At 41.5% G+C, this 13127-nt stretch overlaps 1 protein-coding gene across 1 annotated transcript in view; it reads right to left on the bottom strand.

Moving 5' to 3' along the window:
- LOC134755858 (cilia- and flagella-associated protein 161) overlaps positions 1-12614 on the bottom strand; it is a 28480-nt gene extending 15866 nt beyond the window's left edge. Inside the window, exons 1-7 of the mRNA XM_063692491.1 lie at positions 12512-12614; positions 11627-11716; positions 10581-10653; positions 8964-9120; positions 7361-7445; positions 2548-2706; positions 1981-2070 (exon numbers count right to left, since the gene is read on the bottom strand). Of these exons, the coding sequence (XP_063548561.1) occupies positions 1981-2070; positions 2548-2706; positions 7361-7445; positions 8964-9120; positions 10581-10653; positions 11627-11716; positions 12512-12568 (711 nt within the window). The 5' untranslated portion in view covers positions 12569-12614. The remainder of the gene's footprint in view (positions 1-1980; positions 2071-2547; positions 2707-7360; positions 7446-8963; positions 9121-10580; positions 10654-11626; positions 11717-12511) is intronic.
- Between the last annotated feature and the right edge of the window lie 513 nt (positions 12615-13127).

The following is a 13127-nucleotide window of genomic DNA, read 5'->3' as shown; positions in this document are numbered from 1 at the left end:
GCGGGGGGGCTCCCCCGGCGGGGGCGCCGACCGATGCAAAAAATGCATTGAAGTGGTTTGCTACTTGATAAGAGTCCGTCGTCGTAAGATTATTGTGGATCGTTAGCTCAATATTATGTTTGGTCGGTTTATTGTTTTTATTAGTGCGTTCTTTTATAACATTCCACATACATTTTGTTACATTTTGTGCTTTATTTGTATCCCCTATATATGCATATTTTTTTGATTGCCTTATGATACGTTTTAAAATATTTTGTAATGTTTAATTAGAATAGGATCTTTTGATTATCTAACTAGTATTTGTAATAGCCTTTTATTTTTGCACGAGGTTTAATGCCCTTTGTAAGCCATTTTTTTCTAATTTTAGTTTTAATTCGAATTTCTGCAAGAATCGAGAATGTTTCTTAAAGTGGTGTCAAATATTTTGTAGTTTAATTGTATGTTTTTGTTTTCTTTGAGGAGAATTGTACATTCTATATTTTGTAACTGTAGTTTGAATTTGTTTATATTCGTGTCATTAAATATCCGTTTTTTTAACTATTAAATCAGGATTGGTGTTAATTTTACTCGCGTTAGGGCCTACACACAATTAGACGTTACGACGACGTGCCGTGGCACGTTGCGGCGTCGTGTAACGTTGCGACGTCGTGACGTGCAAATTTACGGCGTGTAACGTAAAAAATCACGTCACGGCGTCGTGCCGTGGCACGTTGCCGCAACGTGCGATGTCACGACGTCGTGTCGCAGGCCGTCGAAATTTGCGCAGCAGGATGAAGACAAGTCTGGTGCGGTCCATGGCTCTTGATCAACTGCGGCATATTTTTCAAATTTCGGCGGCAACGTATCAACGGCCTGCGACACGACGCCGTGACGTGACGTGATTTATTACGTTACACCCCGTAGATTTGCACGTCACGACGTCGCAACGTTACACGACGCCGCAACGTGCCACAGCACGTCGTCGTAACGTCTAATTGTGTGTAGGCCCTTAGGTATACATATACTAGTGGACCTGTGGTCAGAAAAACCATGATCTTGTACATCCGTTGTTAGAAACTTGTCGCTAAAATTTATGAATATCAGATCTAGACAAGACGAGCTGTTCTTCGTAACCCTTGTTGGTAATGTGATTTTTTGTATGAAGTTATATTCTAGCATAAAATTTAGGAAAAAAGTGGCATGTTTATCATTTTGTAATATGTTTACATTGAAATCGTCTCCGATTTGTAACTGTGATATTAATATTGTCACACCATTTGTAACTGGGATATTAATATTGTCTTCGGTTACCGCGATAGTAACTCATGAAATAAAACTATGAAAACGGATTATATCGCGTATATTGAATTTATAATACATCCCGACGTTTCAAACCCTTTACAGCGTTCGTGGTCAACTGAGGAAAAACTACAAAGTGCAAAAATACCCACACACTAAAAATAATGAACCATAATAGACTATAAACTTTAAGGCTGGTTGTACACGCAAAATCGGTACATAAAGCTAGTTATACAATACAAGTATTTTCAAGTAAAGATAATATACGCAATAAAAAAAAAAACTACGCCGGCTCCAACCCTACACCTCGGACCCGAGAAGATTTAATTCCCTCCTAAATTGTAGGAGGGTATCCCAATATGGGACCGGCAACAAACTATTTAAGTTAGTTAAGTTAATACGCGATATAATCCGTTTTCATAGTTTTATTTCATAACTGTGATATTGTTAATAGTTACACCATAAGTATCTTCTATGATTATTGGTTAGGTTAGGTTATGTAACAGACCATAAAAATAATGACAGCAGTGGCCGCATCATATTTATCAAGCGATTAGCTCAGAGGTCTCGAAACTATAGTCCGTGGGCCGAATCATTTTAGTAATTTTATCTACGCACCATAAAATAATAATACATTAGTATCACCAATAATTTTCAGTACAGCTATCAGGGGTTATAAATTAGTAATCAATGACCACGTACCATGCCAAAGAACGTTTGCATCCAGTTTTGATACATGACGCTCAAACTCTTATCAGCAACGCAATTCTTTATGATAAGCTTTTTGCCAGTCTGGAAAAGTGACCGCAAAATTGGATATAAAAATAATTAGGTCAGTAAGTTTACATTTATATGCCAGTAGTGCCCTTGGTGACAATCTTCAAAGTGTTACATGAGATGATGAGAACAACCTGTTTAGTTGGGCCAACAGCTTATTAAAAGAAGAATTGTAGAAAATATTTTTACACAATTTGATGTATATTGACCATAGCTTGACTTTTATCGATTTTTTTATTATTACGAGTATAAGAGTTAAGAGCGAAAAACAAATTCCATACAAATTATGAAATGCTCCTAACTCTTCAACATTTAAAAATTCGAAAGAAAAATCAAACAAAGGGACATAGTTGTTGTTGATACACAGCAAATTGTGTTAAAGTAATTTAAATAATGTTAAGACCCAGAGAGGAAAATGGAGGCTACGTTTGTAAGAACAGGCGGTTACGGGGCAGTCGTCCACTTTCGTCTTAGGAGACAAAGCTGGAATACCTCAATAGGTTTGCCTATGCCTTCAAGGCGGTCGCAAGGCAGCAACGGCACAGTGGTCCAGCGGCAGTTGGTGTCTCGCTTGGCGCTGAGTCGGATGGGGATCCGGTTGGACGGCTCTGGCACCACGCAGTTCTGGTACCGGACATAAAGCGGTGGCGCCTGAGCATAACAAAACGGGACAATGAGCAGCAGGTACAGCAGGACGAGGCGGCCTACGCGGCGGGCAAGCGAATTAACCGCGAATGCGAAACGGCGCGACCGTTGATACTAGAGTGTCCTACGTCCTACGTGAGCGTTCTTCACGCGAAGCAGCGTGGCGCGGCGCTATGCGATGGCCTTGTCCGAAGTGGGCGCGTTATAAAACACGTGCACGGGTTTGATGCTAGAAAGATATCGACCTTATTCTTATTTAATAAAGTTGATTTTTAGGGTTCCGTACCCAAAGGGTAAAAACGGGACCCTATTACTAAGACTCCGCTGTCCGTCTGTCACCAGGCTGTATCTCGTGATCTGTGATAGCTAGACAGCTGAAATATTCACAGATGATGTATTTCGGTTGCCGCTATAACAACAAATACTAAAAACAGAATAAAATAGAGATTTAAGTGGGGCTCCCATACAACACACGTGATTTTTGACCGAAGTTAAGCAACGTCGGGCGAGGTCAGTACTTGGATGGGTGACCGTTTTTATATATAGGTTATAGGTTTTCGCGGGCTTGGTTTCCGCAACTCGACGTCATATAATGCGCCTATTTTGCGTGATGGGTTGACGGCACTACTCTTGCCAACCCAACTCTTCCAGGAAGCCTAGCAGACCCTTGATGTTGCCGACGACTTCTGGGAGAGACCCCGGCGAACCGAGGTATTGTGCCCGGTATTCTGCCACCCCTGGACATTCGAGGATGACGTGGGCGGCTGTCTCTTCTGCCTCCATGCATGCCCTGCAAAGGGAGCTATCTGGAACACGCATGGTTAGTAAGTGCTTGTTTAGTGGGGCGTGGCCAGTTATGGCTCCAGTTAGTAGCCGGAGCTGTGGCCTCTTCAGCAGTCGCAGCCTCCGTGACAGAACTGGGTTGATCATCGGGAGGGCTTCCTTCGCCTGTCTGCAAGTACCTAGGTTAGTCCAGTAGTGTTGGTGTTTTACCTTGGTGTTGTGTCGCAGCATGTTCCGGAGCCAGGCATATGGCAGAGGTAGGATAGGCTCCGGTCCTGCCACCTTCAGTTTCGAGCCTCCTCTTGCTAATATGTCGGCTGCATCGTTACCTCGCGAGTTGCTGTGTCCTTTAATCCACTGCAGAGTTACGCTATTGGTGGTACATACCTCTGACAGAGCTTTGTGGCATTCGTAGATTAGCCCTGAGGTCAAAGTATAACTTTGCAGGGCTTGTAGTACCGACCGACTATCGGAGAGTATGCGGATGGGGTAGTCCAATACTTTCCTTGAGACGATTGCGTGTGCTGCCACTATGATGCCAATACATTCTGCCTGGAAGACTGTGTTATGTGTACCAAGTGGTGTCGAGATGTGTATGTGTGTGGCACCCTAGGCGGTCTCCAGAGATTAGATTTTTTGAGACGTACCGCCGCAACTAACGCTTCCTGTTGTATAAAGAGGTGCAGCGGCGGCAGGCCCAGTAGGGCTTCCAGGGCCGCAGTTGGTGATGTCCTCATGCAGCCCGTGGCCGCCATACAGGCCAGCCTCTGGAGTCGTTGTAGTCTAGCTTCCACTGTGGATAGTTTGGTGCGTGGCCACCATACTATCGCGCCGTAGCTTATTATTGGTCGTATGATTGCCTGGTAAAGCCATAGAGTTATCCTGGGAGTTAGTCCCCAGGTTTTACCCACCATTCTACGACAATGCCAGAATGCGATTGTAGCTTTGTCCATTTTGACGTTTAAGTGATTACTCCAATTTAATTTGCTGTCGAGTATTACCCCTAAATACTTTACCTCTGCAGATAGTTGGAGTTCTGTATTGAACAGTTTGGGAAGGCGGTAGTTTCCCAAATTGCGTTTGTTGGTGAACATAACCAGCTCCGTCTTGCGTGGATTCACTGTAAGTTCGTTGTTATTGCACCAGCGCTCCACGATAGCTAGTGCAGAGCGGGTAACCTCGCATACCGTACCTGAATGGTTGCCGCTCGTTAATGTACGGAACCCTTCGTGTGTGAGTCCGACTCGCACTTGGCCGGTTTTTTTATATTGTGTGCTATTGTCGTAAATTTTAAGTAATAAAAATAAAATAACTAGTGGCTCTGTGAGCTTTTGTAGACCTCGCGATAAGCTTCGGATCATAAGCTTAAAAATGTAAAATTAATAAATTTTAATTAGTTGAGTCATTATCACAGCGAACTAAATTCCTTTATCTCAATTTCTACCATTTTGAACAACATTGAAATAAATAGGAAATGACAAAAGAAAAATATATCTATAGTTTGTCAAAGGTCTGTCTCATTTCAAACATAGACAGAGAGCATCATACTATCTTTGTCTTACACTAGTACTAGCACCCAAAAGAAAAGGATGAGTATAGTTTTTTTTTGTTCTTATTTACTAACAAATTGGTTTGACCAACTTATAACTACCAAACCGGTTCACAAAATTTCACGAAAATCGGTTAAGAAAGGCGACCTGCAGAGGCGAACATCCGGACAGTCGGAAACAAGAGACCTTCGCTAACACTCCTTCAATAAACGAAACTAGGGTCTCTAATCGAACTATCGTGACATATTTCAAAATATTTAGATCAGTACGGACGTCGCAACGAGCGACGAAGCGGGCGGCGCGGGCAGTGCACGACGTACAACCGCCGCGGACACTCGTGCCTGAGGAAGGATTCCCAAAGAATCCGAAACATGTCGCCAAAAACACTACTATCAATCCGTAGTAAATATTTTGACTAGGGGCTCTGTAAGCGGTAGACCTCGCCATTAGCTTAAAAAATGTAATAAGTAATAATAAATAATTACTTATTCGAGTCATTATCACAGTGAACTCACAATAGTCGTAAGTGCTATATACGTTATTGGCGCTTAATTTCTTTATGCCAATTTCCGTGCATTTGAATATTTTTTATTTCTTTTCCCTATAGATTACAGTAAAACCTATAAAAAATCAAATGTGAGTCGACTAATCAAATCAAATCCGGTATTTTACATGCGCCACGCCTCAATAGGCCACCAAACGAAGGAAAATCGGGGGAAATAATTCGTGTGTAAGCGTATTTTGGCATAGGTAGTTGTAGACAAAGGTGCCTGGAACAACATACTAAAAGTACTGATGGATGGGGGTGAAGCTAACGGGTTGGGGGATTTCTTGTTTAGATGCCATTTTTGACAACAATAAAACAAATGCAGGAAAAAAATAAGTGACTACCATCACGAAAGAGATAGCAACAACATTACATACTTACCACTTTTTTTATTTATGCAGCTAGTATTTTTTTTACAGAGTGCGATAAGTATTCTCATTTTTTTGTTATCACCCCTTACAATCAATTCACAGGTCAATCTTTTTTTAGTTTTTCGTAAATATCTCGTAAACGGTGGTTCATTGAAAATCGTGATAGTATTATGGTTCAAATATTCATGTGGCACCTCATTCTAGACCGCGAGCCAGGCGCAAATTTCGTCAGTCATCGCCTCTCGGGTGAAAACTCGTATAGCGGTTAACGGCTATGTATGATGAACCCTCGTAAACGTCAGCTGCCGCTCCGTTGGTGGGTTGAGAAATGGCAGCCACCGAAACGCGTAACACGGTCTTTCCACCGCGATACAACCGGCTGACGTGACGATTCGTTTTATTAACAATAGCATCTAAACTATCATCTGACAAAGTATCAAACGGGAGGCGATGACGCCGATGACTGAAAATAATTTTCTTTTTTACATGTTCATGTGACCAGCTGACGGTCTTTCCACAGCGATACAATCGGCTGACGATTTTGTTTATTCACAATAGCATCTAAACTATCATCTGAAAAAGTATCAAACGGGAGGCGATGACTAATTTTTTTTTATAGACTTTATTTGCTGCCATTATTAGCCTTCTAGCCGTTATTAGGTAATTAAACTAGAAATAAATAGTCAGTTTATTTAAGAATAAAATCGTGAGTACAAAATTTTCTCGCCACTCGTTGAGTGGAAAATGTAGTATTTATATAAGAACTCGGGAGGGGGTTGCTGGGAGGATCCTCTACGCACAGCGGTCGGCAACAGGAGCCTCCCTGGCTATTTTGTATGTAATATTGACAAACAGCAATACCTAATAAAGTTATAAATATTAACAAAGTGCGGCCCGCGTCAATTTCGTTAACTACTATATGGCCCTTGGCTGCTAAAAAAATACCGACCGCTGCTCTACAGCAACCCCAAATACTTTTGGCTTTTACTCCAAAATCTCCAAATCTATTGAGGTACATTTTTTTTAAGTAAGTACAAATTGAGTACCGATTGTGTACTAAATTCTCAAATAATAAAAAAATGCCAAAACGCAATGTGGAGTTGCTAGGGAGCATGACGTGAAAAAATCACCAGAGATAATTCATAGAACCTACTATAAGAACGGTTTGTTGGCTGCCCGACGTTCGCGTGCAAATCGCGCCGCCTCGCCCCGCGTCGCGTTCGCAAGGAGATCGCTTACGTAGGACACTTCTATGGGTATCAAAGGATTGATTTAGATTTAGCCGCGTCGCGCCGCTTCGCTTCGTGTTCGCGCGTTGTTCGCCTACGTAGCTACGTAAGACGCTACGTAACCCAATTTATTTTTTATTCTAGCCAATTTGAGTGTCTAACTGTTCAATCAATAGTTACATCTGGGTCTCCGTAATTTTCTGCCTTTAAGAAAAATTGGTCTCCGTAATTAACTTTCTTGCCACGTATGGATTCGTCTTCAATGCTGTAAAGAAAATGAATATGAAGACCTAGTGGGAGTTTTAGTGGCACTCGTGCTACTACATACTATATGTATATGTCGCAGGCAAACTGTAAGAATTCGCCGTTTACAAACGGCGCCGTTTACAAAAGGCAAATTGCAAATTGTCAAAGGCAAATTGTTAGTGCGCTCAATAGTGTCAACGTAAACGTGATGGTTGTCTAAGGGTAACCATGGTTTGCTGTTTTATAAATTTATATTAACTTTTATACCACACCACCATCCTCACGCGCGTTTTAACAGTCGTCCCACTGCTTTGACCCACAGTATTTTTTTACCCGTTGTCCTACCGTTCTAAACAGTGTTCGCCAGTGGGTTTACGGGTAATTTATTTTTACCATGGTCCCACCGCACTGTTTCTTCTGTAAAAACATTTCGTAGGTAGGTTAAGGTTCGTTATGTAGCTTCTGATGCCCGAAGGGCAAACCGCTCAGAAATAGGAACCCCGCGCGCGGCCGCTCCGTCTTATTACTCGTAAGTTGTCTAGGAAATATTTTTTGAACAGAATCAGTGCGGTGGGGTGGGACCATCCAAGAACTCCAGATTTGAGGGACACCCCAGCGTTTTTCATAGTTTTCATGTGCAGCGCCACGCGTTGTAAATTAAAGAACTAATTCGACAATAATGCTGCTGCAAATTACAAACACCGCTGTTAATGTCATAAGGTATTTTACAAAATGCGGACTTTTTACAATTTGCCTTCGGAATTTTACAAACGGCGTCATCATTTTACAAACGTGAAAACGGCGGATTTATAAAAATGCCTGCGACATATACATACATATGTATATGTATACATAGAGTATACAAGTACAGTACAGCCAGCATCAAATATAGTATGAATTATCTCAGATGATTTTTTCGGGCTCGGGCCTTAATCTTGCGCATGATCTTTCCCGTTCTTTCTTGCGAAATGTGACAGAGACAGCGGCAAACCGATGGAACGGCCTTAAACAAAAGCCTTTGTTTCTTTTAAAAGCAGTCTACAGCACGTGCCAAAGCAACCATGTCGTTTAAAAAGCAACTATCGTGATAGTAATAAGGTTAAAATTTATGTGACAGCTCATTCAAGGAACAATCAGGATGGTATCTTCTTTGGAGATAACAAAACGTGTTATCTCCAAATGGGCTGTTTCATGAATTTGATTGAACCCTATATAAATGGAATGGTAAATTTGCTTTTTAAACGGGCTTGTTCCCGTTACTTATATCGGGGCTAACAGCAGTAAGCAGTGTAATCACTGCATAAAGGAAACAATACCTTTTGTTTAACAGATTAGGGCCCCAGCCCGAAAACATCACCTGAGATAATTCATACAATAGCTAGATAGACATCCCAAAGTGGCCAAATATATCGTAATACAACTTTTTTACCGTATAGAAATAAGGGTTTGTTCGCATGGCAGTCTCAAACAATCAATCGGCATTATAAGATATATAAGTTACCGAGGGTGGCCAGGCCATCTAAGCCCATGTACCTACCTGAGTATAACAAAGGTGTTCCGGCAACATGGTGTCATGAGCGGGCTGAGCGTCATAAGGCAGCCATCGTATATATTTTGTTCACAATCCACTTCTCTTCCGCCGACTTGGCTGGACAGCGCCAGCCCGTGGTGCTGCACGCCACCAGCACCTTTGACTACGTGTGGATTAAGTAAGATTTGAAATAAGATTGGGCAAATATGTTATCCAATTTATATTGAGGAAAAAATAATAACATGGTAGGTACGTACAATCAGCAGCAGAAGCAGCTGAACGGATCAGGAGTCAAAGTTTATTGTTAAAAGTGTGTGAACAATTCACCCGTTTATATAATAAGTATAGTTCGAACACGACAACACGAGGCCCAAGCAAGTGAAATAAACCCCCGCTTTCCCACCACGCCCACGCGTCCAATACACAGCAGGCCCCGCGAATACACGGATATTAATTTATTTTACAGAGTTTTGAAGAGCAATGACTTCAAGTAAAAGGTCAAGTTTGAATTGTTGCGATTGTGTAGGCACCTGAAATCATCGGTTGTTCGATTTGCACTAAGTGGACTTTATCTTCATAATTTTAAAACTAACACGGGTCGCAAACTTACGTTTATTTATGGCCTGACGTTTCGAACGTGACGTTAAGTTCGTGGTCACAGGCAGACTGGCGAGGAATGAGGGCTAACGCGTATGAATTCGCCGCTAGGGGCGCTAGTGTAGATGGTGGTCTTTTCCATAGTTCGAAATGTCAGATGTCACTTGTCACTTCAATGACTGACAGCTGTTCTTTAGTCTTTTGGACCACCATCAACAGAGGCGCCAACTGGTGAGCAAAAAAACGATAGCCCTCATTGTATCAACATCTTCTTGCCGCGCGGGTTTTGCGAACTACCCGCACTTGATCTTGATTATTTAACTTGTACGCTAGGGTTGTCACTTTGCCTACACAACACTCACGACATCCGATGGTTTGTGGTGGGATGTTTTTTCCCCCTTACATTTGCTAATTACTGGATTCCACGAAAATGAAATCCCCTGTCCCTCATTTGCTACAGTCGGGACCAAACCGCTGGATTGAGCTCCATAATCCCAAAGTCCTCTCAACGGAACGTCTTTACCACAGCAGGAAGGTACGTGAAGCAATTGAAATCAGAAAACATCGAAATTTCAATCAAAATGCGGGACAGGGGATTTCGTCTTCGTGGAATCCAGTAATTAGCAAATGTAAGGGGGGAAAACATCCCACCACATACCATCGGATGTCGTGAGTGTTGTGTGATTTGTGTGTAGGCAAATTGACAACCCTAGCGTACCAGTTAATAATCAAGATCAAGTGCGGGTAGTTCGCAGAACCCGCGCGGCAAGAAGATGTTGATACAATTCCTCGCCAGTCTGCCTGTGACCACGAACGTAACGTCACGTTCGAAACGTATATATAAACGTAAGTTTGTACGCGATTAAGTCCCGTGTTAGTTTTAAAATTATGAGTGAAAATCGTGTTAGTTTAAATCAGTATTTTGGACTTTATCTTGTTTGAACTTCGTTTGAGCATAAGTTAATAGTACCTAGGTAATGGGTACATTAACACCTGATTAACACAGAAATTGACACCGGTTATTACCTGGTATATCCGGAGCAATTAATTGGACATTATATCCAAACATTGCATAATTTCCACTGATGGATAGTGGCCTCTGAAAATAGGAGTAAATAGTTTATGTAAGTAATTATTTTAGTAGGTTGTAGTCACCAACAAAATGTGCCATGTTCAAAGTTCAAATTCAAATATACTTTATTCATGTAGGCCTAGCAACAAGCACTTATGAATGGTGAATAATATATAATTATGTGTATTTACAAAATTCAGGTAAGTTCATCATTTCATCACCATCGTTTTAGCCTCCGGTTGCTCACTGCTGATTAAGTTAAGGTTAATTTAAGAAGTGTGTGTATTGCCATACGATAAATAAATAAATAAATAGACCTCTCTTCGTGTACACCAATTATCCCGGTCCTGGGCTAGTCTCATCCAGAAGTCACCCACCCAACCCAACGAGCCAACGGACGCCAGACGCTTTTTTCATCCGAAAGCGGCCACCAAGCTGTCAACATTTTGGTCCAACTGCCATAAATCTGCCTGGAAACATGTCCCTCCCAATTCCATTTAAGCTTGGTGATGACGTCACTCACGTCTCGCGCCTTGATGCGGCGTCGGATCTCGACATACCTCACTCGGTGTTGAAGTTTAATGCCGAGCATGGCGCGCTCCATGGCTCTCTGTTCTACTCGTATTTTATGCACAGCCTACTTAGTGAGCGTCCATGTCTCGGCACCGTATGTCATGGTGGCCAGGACAGGACACATTGGTTAAAGAGGCGAGTTTTCAGGCATTGTAAAACGTTAGCACTTAGCAGATTAAAGGATGTCCGCTAGTTTGTTGAATGCTGCCCAACCCAACCCAGCTGGATTCTTCTGAAGATTTCCTTTTCCTGTTGTTTTATGTCAAAAGATAGAATATGTCCAAGATATAGGTACGTACGTATAGCTCGACCACCTCCAGTTTTTGGCCTCTACCGTTATGGTGTGTTATAAACAGTTATTTATAGTTATGAATGAGACTATAGGTATACTAATTCATGAATGTAATTAAATTTGAGCTTTATTTACCTCTTTCAGCAAATTGCTATACAAAGTCCTTGCTTTTTGTAACAAAAGTTCACGTCTGTCTCGTTTCCTCAAAAAGAATTTGAAGTCATCCTGGTGATTTGGAAATATGAAATCTATAGATATAAATAAATTCTCAAAATCTATGTATACATCCAAATGCTGGGCATGACGATACCGCAACCGTGGGACTAGGCCTTGATTAGTCTTACTTAATTAGGTCGTCCTAACTTTCTAACTACTCTAAGTAGCATACTAAAACTTAGTTCCTAGTTAGTGAAGTCAAATTAGGTTACTTTTTAGGATTTTAACTATAAAACTCCCGTGAGACTCAAACTTATTTTAAAACGGGTCACTCACGTATTATTAAATCAAATAGCTCGACATGTTTCGATCCAATTTACGAGGATCCTCTTCACGGAGCAACAACACGTCTTCACTGGCCGAGGACCACTGGTGGTGGCGGACTGGTGGTGGTGGGTTCTCAGTGAGTGTTGTGTGCGATCCGACATTTGACAAACGCAATACGGAGGGTAGAGCCGTCCTCGCAACGGTGACATCGCCGGCACCGCCGACGCCGCCTGTCGTGAGCGGCCGTGCGAGTCGGGCTTTGGCCCGCAGTACACGGCGCGCCCTCGAGCCCTCGACCAGTGAAGACATGTCGTTGCTTCGTGAAGAGGATCCTCGTAAATTGGATCGAAACATGCCGAGCTATTCGACTTAATAATATGTGAGTGACCCGTTTTAAAACAATTTAATATACCTACTTTTTAGGATGCTTACTTGCTAAACGCGGTTACACCTAGTGACTAGGTCATTTAGAATTTTGAATTAAATGGACAATATCGCGTCCGCGGAAGCCCGGGGTGAAATATTACGTACACGTACTTCATTTTTAAGACGTTCCTCGACCCAATTACCCACAAGCACACCATTGTTATACATCCCTACTGCTTGTGTGTATAATTTAGTACCTAAATAGAAAAATAAACTTAATGCTCGGTATAAACTAAAGTAGCTAATACAATTTTGGAAAAAAGGAATGAATGACATTTGTCACGTTTAAATCGAAGAGCGTAGTGATTTGGTAGTGATTATGTGCTCTTTGTCAAAGAGTATGCGTAATTTTTAACAACTAAAGTTTAATTTTTAAGTAATATGCATAAATTTCAATGAATTCGGTTTCCAGGCTGTTTTAATGTATACTTTACTTTTATAAATAAATATAGTCTCTCAAACGAATTTTGTATTTTCTATGGGTGAACAAATTCTCGGCTACCTTTTTCAAAATTACCACGTTTATCTATTGACGTATGGACGGTATAGTAAGGACGTCAATCTCTATATATGAAAAGTGTCCATTAAAAACAGTAAATAGGCGGCGAAACCATGCACTGAAGTACCGAGACCATACACCTAGTATTTTATATGAGAGAGAGAGAGAGATAGAGAGAGAGAGAGAGAGAGAAAAAAATTTATTTAACATCACAAAACATTATTAAAC

This window comes from Cydia strobilella, chromosome 3 (genome assembly GCF_947568885.1).
Source record: "Cydia strobilella chromosome 3, ilCydStro3.1, whole genome shotgun sequence".
Classification (NCBI taxonomy): Eukaryota; Metazoa; Arthropoda; class Insecta; order Lepidoptera; family Tortricidae; genus Cydia; species Cydia strobilella.
The sequence above is the reverse complement of the archived record's forward strand: the minus strand, read 5'-3'. Positions and strand labels throughout refer to the sequence as shown.